Source organism: Stigmatopora argus, chromosome 14 (genome assembly GCF_051989625.1).
Source record: "Stigmatopora argus isolate UIUO_Sarg chromosome 14, RoL_Sarg_1.0, whole genome shotgun sequence".
Lineage (NCBI taxonomy): Eukaryota > Metazoa > Chordata > Actinopteri > Syngnathiformes > Syngnathidae > Stigmatopora > Stigmatopora argus.
The window spans coordinates 14,560,361-14,575,699 of record NC_135400.1 but is presented as its reverse complement, the minus strand read 5'-3'; the positions used below and the strand labels follow the sequence as shown (position 1 = coordinate 14,575,699).

General features: G+C 38.0%; 1 protein-coding gene and 1 long non-coding RNA gene across 6 annotated transcripts; one reads left to right on the top strand and one right to left on the bottom strand.

The window, feature by feature from the left end:
* The first annotated feature begins 10,479 nt into the window (after nucleotides 1-10,479).
* On the top strand, nucleotides 10,480-14,841 carry LOC144088907 (uncharacterized). Its single transcript, XR_013304956.1, has 5 exons — nucleotides 10,480-10,712; nucleotides 11,939-12,007; nucleotides 12,177-12,277; nucleotides 12,343-12,468; nucleotides 14,484-14,841. It is a non-coding gene; the product is annotated as an uncharacterized LOC144088907 (long non-coding RNA).
* On the bottom strand, nucleotides 12,142-15,077 carry LOC144088906 (uncharacterized). Of its 5 annotated transcripts, none has more exons than XM_077619642.1 (6): nucleotides 14,503-15,077; nucleotides 14,322-14,393; nucleotides 13,393-14,251; nucleotides 12,597-13,175; nucleotides 12,349-12,453; nucleotides 12,142-12,263 (listed from the first exon to the last, which is right to left on the bottom strand). In XM_077619642.1, the coding sequence occupies exons 1-3, from the start codon at nucleotides 14,729-14,731 to the stop codon at nucleotides 14,037-14,039; spliced, it is 516 nt and encodes a 171-aa protein (XP_077475768.1). In that variant the 5' UTR covers nucleotides 14,732-15,077; the 3' UTR covers nucleotides 12,142-12,263; nucleotides 12,349-12,453; nucleotides 12,597-13,175; nucleotides 13,393-14,036. The 5 variants fall into 5 exon arrangements, with proteins under 5 accessions (XP_077475768.1, XP_077475770.1, XP_077475767.1 ...); XM_077619644.1 differs by lacking the exon at nucleotides 12,597-13,175 and having other exon boundaries at nucleotides 12,349-12,505; nucleotides 14,503-14,576; nucleotides 14,647-15,077; XM_077619641.1 differs by having other exon boundaries at nucleotides 12,349-13,175.
* Between the last annotated feature and the right edge of the window lie 262 nt (nucleotides 15,078-15,339).

Sequence of the window (15,339 nt, the reverse complement as noted above, 5' to 3'; positions counted from 1 at the left end):
AGCATTCCGCCATATTTTTTGCTTTTATAAGATACATTGGGTTTTAAATCACGCCGTCAATGAATGTTTATTTTAGTCCATATGGCGCACCTGATTATGATGTGCATTAGGGCATCAGTGTACTGCATTTGTTATTTAACATTGTAGTTATTATTTTTTACGTGGCTTTATTTGTTTTATTTATGGGTTTGGAGTGGGATGTGTGTTTTGAGTACTTTACTGGAACAGGCCACTTTTGCGCCAACAAAATTGGTTCCGAGGTAAGTCATTACAATACACAGCTAGCAATTACTATTATGTATTTTTGATTATAATGTTTTTTGGTATGATTTTTAGTTTAGTGGCATGGCCGTCAAGTGGTTAGCATGTCCACATCACAGTTATTAGTTATTGAGTTATTAGAGGTTTGAGTTGTTGGGTTTGCATGTTATCCCCTTGCCTGTGTGGGTTTTCTCCGGGTAATGCGGTTTTCCTCTCACATCCCAAAAGCATGAATTTGGACCGGTTGATCAATCTAGATCACAGGTGTCAAAGTGGCGGCCCGGGGGCCAAATCTGGCCCGCCGCATCAATTTGTGTGGCCCGAGAAAGTAAATGATGAGTGCCGACTTTCTGTTTTAGGATCAAATTCAAATGATTATAGATGTACATTACATTTTCTTATTTTCCCCTTTTTAAAATCAATCATTGCAGTTTTTTAATCCTATTTTTTTCTTGTGTTTTTAGTTCAAAAAGCATTTGTTAAAATCTAAAAATAAATATATACAAATATTTTCTGTTTTCCACTTTAAAAAAATATTTTGTTTCCATTTGAATTAGAAAAACATGATTAAGACATTTTCCATCACTAAGAAAAAAAAGCTCATAAACATTTTTAGATCTAAAAAAACGGACTATTTAGGGCTTTTGATCCAGTTCTTTTAATCCAATTTAGAAAAATAAAAAATATCTAGAAATTAGATTTAAAATGGTCCGGCCCACATGAAATGGCATTGACGTTAATGTGGCCCGCGAACCAACCCGAGTTTGACACCCTTGATCTAGATTGTCCCTATGAGTGTGACTGGTTGTTCATTTCTCTGTCCTGTGATTGGCTGACGACTATTCACATGATTCCGCAGTGACCTAGTCTACTGGTTTTATTCCAGTTTTACTGGCAAAGACAAATCTCTCCGCCACCTCACGATCTCGTGTCATGTTCGCTGCAGCTTGGAAAAAAACCCAGAAAAAAAACCATCGTATCCGCTCGACTAATTAACAGAAAGAATAGAAGACCGTTACATTTGGAGCATAACAATGAAAGCCGGCGGCGTGCTTTTGCAGTAATATCCTCGCTCAGTGGGGCAAAACGACCACTCAAGACAGCCAGTCGTCCATTTTAAAATAACTTTTCAACGCCGGGGGAACAAGCGACTAATGAGTCGTCACCAATCCCAGCAACCCCTGTCGTTTTAGGTCAGGCCCGCTGGTTGCTTAAAACTTAGAAAGCTATTTCTCCTGTCACATTGCTTTTCATGGCCGATTTCTAATTTGAGACCAGGCAAAACTAGCGGGTGAGGGTTAGTCACTCATCAGAAGATGACAACATGTGAGTAACATGCTGTCGCACTCATTTACAAATCCTAAGAATGAATCCCTATTGAGGAAAACACAAGTTCATTTTAGTTCAGGGGGTAAGGATGCAAAATCATCTCTGACCTAACGAGTGTCTTAAAGAGCTCATTTTAGCTGCGCCGCCAGAGAGGTGAAGAAGTCCCCGGAGAGAGCGTCCCCTGGGAAACAGCGGCTGCGACTCGAAGGCCAACTCTTTAAGTCCGGGGCTATAATTATGATGTAAGGAAACACAGCGATGAATAAAACATAGCACGGGAGGCCTTGACTGTGCGATGCTTGCAGCGGCCTTAAGAGTCTCCTTTCATGCATTTTTAATTAGCGGCTAAATAAAAAAAAGGGGAAAACAGAGTTCATGTAGCGTCCAATGCCAAATACAGACTAAAGTCATAGAAATTAGTTTTTTTGCAGAAACCGAAGGAATAAAGTACTTTTTCCTTAATGGTTGCCATTGACCGAGCGTTATAGACGAACTTGCGTCGCTTTAAAAATTCCAGCCATCCCAATAAAAATGGCCTTGGTGTGTACTTGTTAGAATTAAAATTCTCAAATGTGTTGCTTAAAATACAAACACAGATTTATTTGAGTTGAAAGCAAAGGCAATTTGTAGCAAGTGAAAAGCAATGCTTCTTCGGTGCTGCTTTTATTTTCATGTGGGCTTCAGTAATGAATCACGGTTAAGAGCAGACTGCGGTGTAAGCTTACACCATATTAAATGGCCTCATTGACAGGGAATGCATATCATAAATTATCTCCAACTCATTTTTTTGTAAGCCTTCCCTGCAGGAAGCTAAAAAAATGCAATAAAATATAAACTACGGCCTTGGAAACTTACCTTTTCCTTTCCTTTATATAAATATATCGGCATTTTAACTTGTTTTAGTAGTTAACTGGTGCCTGTCCAAATCCCATCTCTTCATTGGTCCACGTTGAACCCCGGCTCATGTTTGCCAAAGTACCGCTGACCACTGACTGTTACGCTGACAAAATAACATTTTCCTGTTCTGTCCGAAAAGGTATAGGATTTCCGAACTGATTTAAAGCATGCTGCGGTGAGGTGAGTGCTTGTTACTTTGACTGTTTTTTCTTGGAACAAATAATTCTGTTTGACATTGTTGTGCGTGTGAAACCATTTGCAGCCACCAGCTGCTCATTGCGATTCCCAGCCGTGGTGCGAACGAAGAGGAAGTACGATACATCGTGACTCTTCGCACGTTACGAGAGTGAGTTCATTACGCAATGTGACAGGTGGCGTTGGTGATTGAGTGAGTGAATGATCAAGGCCACTAAGGCTTCCTTTACAGGTCTGAATACTGAACGTTTTTAAAAGGAAGGCACAGGAACCAAATATACGATCTTTACGAACCAATGAACCTTCCTTGTATGTAAACACTTACAGGAGATTCAATAATTGGTAACGCCACCCAAACAGCATTTCACACTCTGCCTTTTATTGTACTTTTCTTGGTGCAAATGTATTCATAAATCATTAGCACATTTGTCTTCACCGTCTCCACGCATTACCCTAATTAAAGTGTCGTCTTTGGTTATTAAATAACATGCATATTTGCATTTTGATCTATTTGATCAAATGTAAGCGTGCTAACAAGAACAAAAAATGGGATGAATTGATCACATATGTTAAAGTAATATAGGGAACAAGAGGCATGACATGCAACTATTAATGTAACATTTACATTAATTTTTAAATTAAAAACAATATACATTTGCATAACGTAACTGTTGTTAGTGGTCAGAGTGAAAAAATAATACAAGATCGATAGATAAGTGGGAATATATAATAGAAAGATGGGGAAAAAATAAGAATCAAAGATATAAATAAATAGAAAGATAGAAGAGAAAAGTGATGAGATGTGCCACTGTAACTGAGATGGAGTGTCTTTAAAAGTGCTTCCTGGGAGCACATCATTTCCCGTCCCAACACACCGCACAGCTCTGTAATTAATCCCCATTTAGTTGCTGGAGGCGGCTACGGGACAGAGTGGGTTGTGGGGGGTGGGGTGGTATAACTCCGTAGATAGATCTTCTGTCAGCTTGGACCGCCGCCGTGTCGATTTAATAAAGAAGAAAAGAGCGGGGCGGTCATCGTGGGCTTGTCAGAGATGCTTTACGCATGATTTATAGTATCTTTTGGTATATTTAAAAGACCATGAATTTGGAAATTTAAAGACATCATCCTTGCGTCGGAGCACCACTGAAAGCCTCCTATTGGCCCTTTTGGCAAGGAGTTGCTTAAATCATAAATCACTTTCTTTTTTGTTGTTTTTAGAAAATAAACTACCATAAATAGTCAAATCCAAAAAGTTAATCAACACTTACCGTATTTTCTCGCATATTAGTCGCTTCCGCGTATGAGCCGCACCCTTAAAATTGCCTTAAAATCTTTAAATTTTTCAATTTCTCTCGTATAAGCCCCTGATTCACAGTTTTTTCACGTTTTATGCAAGATGTTTTTTTTTAATGATTCTCGGCCTCAATGTCTTGCGTTATGGCGTTTTGTCTTTGTCATCTTGCAGTTTCGGCATGTCAAGTCTAATTTATGCGCATATAAGCCGTACCCTCGATTTAGTCATCATTTTTTGAGCGACAAATACGGCGTATATTTGAGAAAATTCGGTAATATTATTTGAGATTGTAAACGCTAATAACATGAGGTAAATTTTAAAAGTATTTTCCATCGCGAATAAATGAACGTGGCTAATGTAAAATATAACTCAGGGGAGCCTTGGAGGCCAGTTCAAAGCGGTTAAATGTTTAATTGCAGCTATTTATTTACATAGTGTGTCGGGGAGAGCACAAGGGGCTAAAAGATTACCGTTAGCATGCTAATGAGCTCCGGAGCGCCAGGAGTGCAAATGAAGGCTAATGAAGGTGCGGCCATGGCTGCGGTGAAATGACTTAAAAACAATTTGTGCATTTGAAATGCATGGTTTACAACCTGTCACGTTTCAGGGTAAATTCAATAACAGTTGCGCGCTGATTTTTTATTTTTTTTTTACACATTGCAATACAGTTTTAACAAGAAAAGGTCAAAGCGCTTAATGAAGCAGCTTGCAAGAGCCAAGCATTAATCTGCATTATTTAGCTTTTTGCTGCACCATCTTTATTTGAATCTATATAATCTATGGTAGGTTTCTAAATGTAAACTGGGTGGCTCGTCAAACCATGACATGCAGTCCAAGTCAATATCAAGATTCTCATGAATATCAATTAAAAGCTCTGGCAAGTTGTTCATAGGTTTTAGAATCTAATTTGAGGCCTCCCACTGTAGCATGTAGTCATCAAAGTCTTGACAGACAGCTACGCCGATTAGCAGACATCAATCATACAAGCTTATCATCGGTAAAATTGTGTAAAAAAAATAGACAATGTCCTTATGCAGGCCATTGTGAAGATCAAAAAGCTGCTTCATGCTTTATGATACATTGTGAATAAGACAAGATGATGTTGATCTGCTCGGACACGTTGGCTCAAAGGAATGTGCTGCTGTCTACCAAGAGCTCATGTCTTCATAATTAGACAGAAACTTTTGATGTATAAAGTCTCTGAAATTGCAAAGTAGGTCTGCTTTAAAGGGAAAAAAAATTCCATCATTACTCACACACCATTAGCTGCAACACGGAAACCACCTTTATCTACCGAGATGGTGTAAAGAATCCAGTCTGGAGCATTCATAGGAGGTTTATCAAGATAGCGTCCTCAAGAATTCTTACGTATATTTAAAATTTCTGTTTACTAAGGCATGTTAAAATATCCATTCCATGCAGAGGATGAAGAATATGACTGTGGCTCCAGTTATACAGTGGTACCTCTACTTACTAAATTTATTATCTCCGTAAGTGGTTTCATCACTTGAATTTTTCGTAAGTAGAGGTGCATTTTATATGTAAAATGCCCTAGGCCTAGCCTGTTCCAAGTATTGAGGCTTTTTGTAACATAAAGATTTCGTATGTAGAGACGTTTGTAGGTAGAGACGTTTTTGGGTGGAGACGTTTTTGGGTAGAGACGTTTTTGGGTGGAGACGTTTTTGGGTGGAGACGTTTTTGGGTGGAGACGTTTTTGGGTGGAGACGTTTTTGGGTGGAGACGTTTTTGGGTGGAGACGTTTTTGGGTGGAGACGTTTTTGGGTGGAGACGTTTTTGGGTGGAGACATTTTTGGGTGGAGACGTTTTTGGGTGGAGACGTTTTTGGGTGGAGACGTTTTTGGGTGGAGACGTTTTTGGGTGGAGACGTTTTTGGGTGGAGACGTTTTTGGGTGGAGACGTTTTTGGGTGGAGACGTTTTTGGGTGGAGACGTTTTTGGGTGGAGACGTTTTTGGGTGGAGACGTTTTTGGGTGGAGACCTTTTTGGGTGGAGACCTTTTTGGGTGGAGACCTTTTTGGGTGGAGACCTTTTTGGGTGGAGACCTTTTTGGGTGGAGACCTTTTTGGGTGGAGACCTTTTTGGGTGGAGACCTTTTTGGGTGGCGACCTTTTTGGGTGGAGACCTTTTTAGGTGGAGATGTTTTAAGGTTAAACTTCAACTGAGATTGCCATAAATGGTTGGAAACCTCTTGCCAACATCTCACTAATCATGTCTGATAAACAGTTTTTTTTGTTCTCATCTCAAAAGCTAGAGAGTCAAGGTCAGCGCTAGAACAAAAAAGACAATTTCTCTCCAGAAATTGAGATTTCCGACCTAATACATTTGACGCCATGCAGCTGTGTCGAAACATCACCGGTACAAAAACCTAAATCAACCTTAGTCTCGGTAAACCTCCACTAAGATTGCTAAAACCTTTTCCATCCCTGTCCTCAAAATCCATGAGATTGATTTGGTGTTCACAGACTGTGGCAGTCACGCGGCGTTTGAGGGAATCAGCGGCGTTTGAAAAGGAACAGCTCCAAAGCGAGTCGGCGTAAGCGCCGTCGTTCCCCATCTCTGGAGATGCGTTGATCTGCACCGTTCAAAGAACACTCTGGCTTGGGGCTGTGCTTAGAAGCCTTTCAAACAACCTGCCCAATGTGTGCTTGTAATATCAATGTTGAGAAATCAAGCCGAAAGCACGACACGTTTGGAGCGGGCAGCCAACCGTCGTTGTTTGCGCTGCCGCAGGTGGATAATCCTGTTACGTTGAGGGACAAATTGACCTTTAGGTTAAAAGCAAATGTTTTTTTTTTTTTCAAAGTATGTTTTTCGCACAAATTAGCTGTCAATTGAACGGGATGAATAAGGGTTTGTCCAAATTTTGCAAAAACCAACTTGAAACCGAATTGAAAAAGGTTAGATTTTGAAACTTTATTTTTTAAGTGTTAACTCATTGGCTGTCATTGACAGTATTGTATATACTTTATTAATCCAGCAGTGAGGAATTTGGATGTCCGCCATGGCCGCTACTCTTGGGGTGCACACACTACAAAACGACAGACTGAAAAAACGACATAGTATATAGTAAGGCTTTTTTCTTTAAAACGGCATAGTATAGTAAGGCTTTTTTTCTTAAAAACGGCATAGTATAGTAAGGCTTTTTTTCCCTTAAAAAAAACGACATAGTATAGCAAGGCTTTTTTCTTAAAAAAACAACATAGTATAGTAAGGCTTTTTTCTTAAAAAAAACGACATAGTATAGCAAGGCTTTTTTCTTTAAAAAAAGGGCATAGTATAGCAAGGCTTTTTTCTTAGAAAACGACATAGTATAGTAAGGCTTTTTCCTTAAAAAAACGACATAGTATAGTAAGGCTTTTTTCTTAAAAAAACGACATAGTATAGTAAGGCTTTTTTTCTTAAAAAACGACATAGTATAGCAAGGCTTTTTTCTTAAAAAATGACATAGTATAGTAAGGCTTTTTTCTTAAAAAACGAAATAGTATAGCAAGGCTTTTTTCTTAAAAAACGGCATAGTATAGCAAGGCTTTTTTCTTAAAAAACGACATAGTATAGTAAGGCTTTTTTCTTTAGAAAACGGCATAGTATAGTAAAGCTTTTTTTCTTAAAAAATGACATAGAATAGTAAGGTTTTTTTCTTAAAAAAACGACATAGTATAGTAAGGCTTTTTTCTTAAAAAACGACATAGTATAGTAAGGCTTTTTTCTTAAAAAAAACGACATAGTATAGTAAGGTTTTTTTCTTAAAAAACGACATGGTCAAAATCAGGTTTTGAAACTTTATTTTTTAAGTGTTAAGTCATTGGCTGTCATTGACAGTATTGTATATACTGTATTAATCCAGCAGTGAGGAATTTGAATGTCCGCCATGGTCACTACTCTTTGTGTGCACACACTACAAAACGACAGACTGAAACCAATCAAACAGCATTTTGCATGCACATAAAAAAATATTATCACAATCCCAATTATAAACGTGCTGTTCGGATAATTATTGCCCATCATTGTAAGTGGCTGCCGCAGGCAAAGGGAGAGTTAAACTAGCACAGCTCATTAGCTGCAATGACAGTAGGGAGATTTACTGTTTACTAGCGTTTGCTCATCGTTTGCTTTGCTACAAAATCTATTGCGGGAGTCAAATAATAATAATAAATAATATAGAATTCACTCATTTAACTCATTGGCTGCAGCACAAACTTGAAAATAATGCTTATTGGAAACAAAATGTGTGCTTTAGCTTGACATTTTATTTTACAAAATATTCAAAGAAAAGGTCACGTTTTGCATGAATTTTGCACTTAGAAAATTTCAGCCTGTTTTGACCTACCGTATGCATGCATGTACATCTATGTGTATGTATGTATATATATATATATATATATATATATATATATATATATATATATATATATATATATATATATATATATATACATATATATATATATATATACATATACATATATGTGTGTATATGTGTGTATATATATATTCATGTATTAACTTACTTATTACCTATCTATTTATGTCTAAAATGTCTTTCCTATTTCTGCATCCTTCACCCTCTTGCTACTGTGACAACGAAATTTCCCGAATACGGGATGAATAAAGTTATCCAATCCAATATTTGAAAAGAAACAGCTCATGAATATTGAATCTGAATCTTTTGTCATTTATGTTGAATATGATAACTGAATTTAACCTGTTTAATGCTTGAATTATTTGTGTTACGAACTTGAGTTTGATTTATTTAACAAGGGACAGCACATATTCATATTCAGTATAGTAAGGCTTTTTTCATTAAAAACGACATAGTATAGTAAGGGATTTTTTCTTAAAAAACGACATAGCATAGTAAGGCTTTTTTTCATAAAAAACGACACAGTATAGTAAGGCCTTTTTTCTTAAAAAAACGGCATAGTATAGTAAGGCTTTATTTCTTTAAAAAAACGACATAGTATAGTAAGGCTTTTTTTCTTAAAAAATGACATAGTATAGTAAGGCTATTTTTTTTTTTTAAAAGACCATGTATAGTAAGGCTTTTTTTCTTTAAAAACGACATAGTATAGTAAGGCGTTTAATCATTTTCGCTTGATTATTTTTATACACTTTATATTGTCAGTATTGGAAAGTCTTGATGACACAAGGTTGTTTCTATTTAAGGGAAAAATGATTCCCAACTGGGATTTGAACCCCACCTGCCCACATGGGAGTCAGGTGAGTGAACCTCTACACCACGAAGTCACCACACTTTACCTTGTCACTATTGCAATATCTTGACTAGACATATATAGAAATAACTTAGGGAAAATGATTCCCAACCAGGATTCGAACCACACCTGCCCACATGGCAGTGAGGTGAGCGAACCTCTACACCATGAAATAGCCACACATTATGTTGTCATTATTGGAAAGTCTTAACGACACAAGGTTGTTTCTATTTAAGGGAAAAATGGTTCCCAACTGGGATTTGAACCCCACCTGCCCAGATGGGAGTCAGGTGAGTGAACCGCTACACCACGAAGTCACCACACTTTGCCTTGTCACTATTGGAAAGTCTTGACTACACATAGTTGTGTTTATTGAAGGGAAAAAATGATTCCCAACTGGGATGCGAACCCCAAATGCACACATGGCAGGCAGGTGAGGGAACCTCTACACCATGAAGTCACCACACTTTAGTTTGTCATTATTGGAAAGTCTTGACTACACATGGTTGTTTTTATTGAAGGGAAAAAATGATTCCCAACCGGGATTTGAACCCCAACCGCCCACATGGCAATCAGGCGAGTTAACCTCTACACCAGGGGTCGGGAACCTTTTTGACGAAGAGAGCCATAAACAATTCATATTTTCAAACATTATTCCTTGAGAGCCATACTCAGAATTTAAAAGTAAAAATACTTGAAAATGTGTGGATTTATTAATCATTTCACCACTTTGAAAGTAAAAAAATGTCTGATTTTTTTTAAGAACATTTTTTCACTGTTGCTAATCAATGAATATCAATGAGAGCATGCATGCAGAAGAGCATAATGAAGAAAAATTATGATTCAAAAACCTCAAGAGATAGTGTCGGCGCCACAGTGTGACGCTCCCATTGGTGCGTTCGGGATTTAGGTGGTCTCTCACCAGCGGTTCCCATATTTTACCACACAGGTTAGCAGAGAACCATATACACCCATCAAAAGAGCCACATATGGCTCCCGAGCCATAGGTTCCCTACCCCTGCTCTACACCATGAAATAGCCACACTTAACTTAGTCATTTCTGGAAAGCCTTGACAACACACAGTCGTCTCTATTTAAAAGAAAAATGTCTTAGCCTATTTTGGATAGAAAATGGTTTATCCACCTTAATATTGCACAACCTGGAAAAAGTGGTGTGATATAAAGGCGTAGCATCCCATAAGACTAGGCTTTCATTTCAAACTATTATATTAAAAAAAAGAAAAAAAAGTCGAGGGCGTTCCCTGAATTGACGTCACATTGGTGAGCCGGAAGTGAAACGGACCGGAAAAGACAATGAAAAAATATGGTTTCGGCTCTGTTTTGTTTGTAAACGTCTTTTCAGGTTTTAATCGCATGATCTAAACGGCCTAATTTGGGTCAGATCCAACCAAGACACGTTTGTTAAAGGACATGAACAGAAGTCCACCAAGAAGTTGTTGTTTTTTACGTTGGCTGATTTTTGTGTACTCGACGCATGCCGAAAAGGTAAGAAATGCTCCCGTTTTCTACATTGCAAGCTTCTATAAAGATATAGTTCTACTTGCAGTCATCATATCTCCAAATCGAATTGCGTTTAGTGTTTTTTATCGTTTCAAAGATTGCACAAGGACAGAAAAGAAGACGGCTCAATGATGACTTTTCCAATTCGAAATTCCTTTATAGACCATTTGTCATAAAACGAAAATCCTAATCGTGGAAAGACACTTTCTCCAGTAATATTGGTGATATCTGACGACTTGATTTATTTATTTATGTATTTTTGGTAATGACCATGTATAGTAAGGCTTTTTTGAACAAAAACGACCATGTATAGAAAGGCTTTTTAAAAAAGAATACAAAAAGACCATGAATAGTAAGGCTTTTTTTCTTAAAAAACGACCATGTATAGTAAGACTTTATTTCTTTAAAAAACAACATCGTATAGTAAGGCTTTTTTTCTTAAAAAACGACATAGTATAGTAAGGCTTTTTTCTTTTAAAAAACGACATAGTATAGTAAGGCTTTTTTTGTAAAAAAAAAAAAGACAATGTATAACAAGGCTTTATTTATAAAAACGACATAGTATAGTAAGGCTTTTTTTGTAAAAAAAAAGACAATGTATAGCAAGGCTTTATTTATAAAAAACAACATAGTATAGTAAGGCTTTTTTCTTTAAAAAACGACATAGTATAGTAAGGCTTTTTTCTTAAAAAACGACATAGATTAGTAAGGCTTTTTTCTTTAAAAAACGACATAGATTAGTAAGGCTTTTTTCTTAAAAAAACTACATAGTATAGTAAGGCTTTTTTCTTAAAAAGAACGACAGTATAAAAATGACATAGTATAGTAAGGCTTTTTCTTTAAAAAAACGACATAGTATAGTAAGGCTTTTTTTGTAAAAAAAAATGACAATGTATAACAAGGCTTTATTTATAAAAAAACGACATAGTATAGTAAGGTTTTTTTCTTTAAAAAACGACATAGTATAGTAAGGCTTTTTTCTTAAAAAAACGACATAGATTAGTAAGGCTTTTTTCTTTAAAAAACGACATAGATTAGTAAGGCTTTTTTCTTTAAAAAAAACGACATAGTATAGTAAGGCTTTTTTCTTAAATAAACGACCATGTATAGTAAGGTGATTTTCTTTAAAAAATGACCACGTATAGTAAGGTGTTTTTCTTTAAAAAATGACCATGTATAGTAAGGCGTTTTTCTTGTGGTCTCTCTGACAGGATGGAGTTGGTTTGGGACCAGCTTGCGGATGAAGCTCCGCCCCGACCGGTCGCCTTCGTATTGGCTTGGTATGTGATGTCTCGCCTTGTTGCAGCGATCATAGTGCGTGTGCATAGCCACATCCCCTTACAAAAAACTTTTTAGAATTAAAAAAAAATATTTCTTATAAATCAAAGTCAAGGTCACATAATAGAACAAGAGATACTTTGCTGTCAACTTTGATTTTTATTTTTTCAGATTAGTGACAAAGGCAAAAATGGATGACTTGTGGGATGGACAGTCTTCCAACGAAAAGCTTTCCCAAACCGTGGAGAGCGAGGACACCTGAAGACAAAAAAGTAAGTTTTAAAGAGACATTCATGTTGCTGTGCAGAAAATATTTGTTTTCTTTTGCTTTTCTTAGACTCACCTGCGGATGTAGCTGATGTAGGATGTGCATGGATTGATTCCCACATCCTCCAAGTTCTCACTCTTCAGCTCAAATGGATACTTGGCCTCAATAGTAGAGCACCAACTTACCATACAAAAGGTAATTGATTAGATTCCCCGCCTCCTTCAACTTCTCACTTCAGGTCAAATAAAAACCGAGTGGGCAGGACCATACTTTTTAGGGCGGTGGCTTATACACTTAGTCAATTGAGCCGAGCGCCCTCCTACCGAAAAGACTTGGCCGGTCCAAGTTTAGTGGGTGTGTGGGTGGGCCCCTTGGCGCAACAGTGGAGTATGCGCCTACCGCCGAATGGATGCTGGTTCGCGTCCCGCAGACGTACTCTTGGTGCCTCTCCCCGCCTTCGGCGGGGAGAGACACCTGCGACAAAAGACTAATTACCTTTTACTAAAAAATACTTTAAAAATTAAAATTTACATTTACTCATTACATCAAAATTAGTTGGCCCATAAAGACTAATTACCTTTTACTAAAAAATACTTTAAAAATTAAAATGTACATTTAATCATTACATCAAAAGACATTGGCTATTAGCCAGGATTTCAAATAAGCCACCCCAAAAGTTTTATTGGACACGACCATGCTGAGTAGGGAGGTGGCTTGCACACTTAGCCAAATTACTCAAGCGCCCTCCTACCGAATAGACTTGGCCGGTCCAAGTTAAGTGGGTGTGTGGGTGGGCCCCTTGGCGCAACAGTGGAGTATGCGCCTACCGCCGAATGGATGCTGGTTCGCGTCCCGCAGACGTACTCTTGGTGCCTCTCCCCGCCTTCGGCGGGGAGAGACACCTGCGACAAAAGACTAATTACCTTTTACTAAAAAATACTTTAAAAATTAAAATTTACATTTACTCATTACATCAAAATTAGTTGGCCCATAAAGCAAAATACATTGGCTATTAGCTAGGATTTCAAATAAGCTACCCAAAAAGTTTTATTGGACACGACCATGCTGAGTAGGGAGGTGGCTTGCACACTTAGCCAAATTACTCAAGCGCCCTCCTACCGAAAATACTTGGCCGGTCGAAGTTTAGTGGGTGTGTGGGTGGGCCCCTTGGCGCACACAGTGGAGTATGCGCCTACCGCCGAATGGATGCTGGTTCGCGTCCCGCAGACGTACTCTTGGTGCCTCTCCCCGCCTTCGGCGGGGAGAGACACCTGCGACAAAAGACTAATTACCTTTTACTAAAAAATACTTTAAAAATTAAAATTTACATTTAATCATTACATCAAAATTAGTCACAATCATTGGCCTACAAAATCAAAAGACACTGGCTATGAGCTAAGATTTCAAATAACCCATTTAAAAAGTTTTATTGGTCACGACTATGCTGAGTTGGGAGGTGGCTTGCACACTTAGCCAAATTACTCAAGCGCCATCTTCCCGAAAACACTCAGCCAGTCAAAGTTTAGTTGGAGTGTGGGAGGGCCCTTTAGCGCACACAGTAGAGTATATGCCTACCACCGAGTGGAAGCTGGTTCAAATCCCACAGACGTACGCTTGGTGTGACACTTGCGACAAAAGACTTAATACCTTTTACTAAAAAAAAACTTTAAACATTTTAAAATTTTGCATTTAGGCCATTACACCAAAATTTGTTAAAATAATTAGCCTACACAATCGAAAGATACTGGCTATTTGCTAGTATTTCAAGCAAGCCAGCCAAACACTTTTATTGGTCCGAAATACGTTTGCGTCACGCTGGCAACAAAACGCAATCGGCAGTCCCAATCATTTTCAACTGGTTGCTGGCGATAGACATCCAAACGATGAAGGGGGGGTGGTGTTGGTAGGCATTCCCGCCGGCCGTCGAAGAACCGCATGGTGACATTGTTCTGCCAGTCGCCCTCGTCCACATCCACGTCTGCCGAATGACGGGGACACAACTCAAACCCACGGCTGTCAAGGGGTGAGGCAAGCAGGCCTTTACTTGCCGAGTCGGCGTCGGTCGTTTGGCTGCACCCCGTTCTTCTCCTCCTGCTCCTCTTCCACGTTGTCCAATGCATCTTTCATGACACAAAGACACAAAGACAATTATTTCTCCACACTGCCTAAGATGACAACATTTTTGTCCTACAATGCTAATATCTTTACAGTGGCGACACGGTTTGCAACCTGGCATGACGAAGGCGGTGTCGACGTGCATCTGTCCTAACTGCTCCTGCGACCAGTCAGCAAGCTCTTCCCGACTGGACATGAATGACATAAAGGTCACGTGACCAAAGTGATGATGTCGACGACAAAGGCAATTGGACTTACAGATCAGTGAGGATTTGCCCTCCTGCGGCGTCGTCGTCGTCGTCGTCCGCCTGCATCTGCGGGAGCCGTCCAAAAGCATGACCATGCCATGGGTGCCAGTTTGAGAACAAGCAGTGAAAAAACTTAAAAATGATACTTGTAAATATTCTCACACTTTTGAAATAATAAAATTCTAATTAAACACGTTTACAATTATTTTTAGTGTGCATACATTTTTTGGGGACACCCTGTATATAGTAAGTAAAAGTAAGGCTTTTTTTCTTTAAAAAACGGCATAATATAGTAAGATTTTTTTCTTAAAAAATGACATGGTATAGTAAGGCTTTTTTTTCTTAAAAAACGACATAGTATAGTAAGGCTTTTTTACTGAAAAAACGACATAGTATAGTAAGGCTTTCTCACACTTGAAATAGTAAAATTCTAATTAAACACGTTTACAATTATTTTTAGTGTGCATACATTATAGTAGAGTAAGGCTTTTTTCTTAAAAAACGACATAGTATAGTAAGGCTTTTTTAATTAAAAACGCCAGAGTATAGTAAGGCTTTTTTTCTTAAAAAACGACATAGTATAGTAAGGCATTTTTTTCTTAAAAACGACATAGTAAGGCTTTTTTCTTAAAAAACGACATAGTATAGTAAGGCTTTCTCACACTTGAAATAATACAATTCTAATTAAACACGTTAAATTATT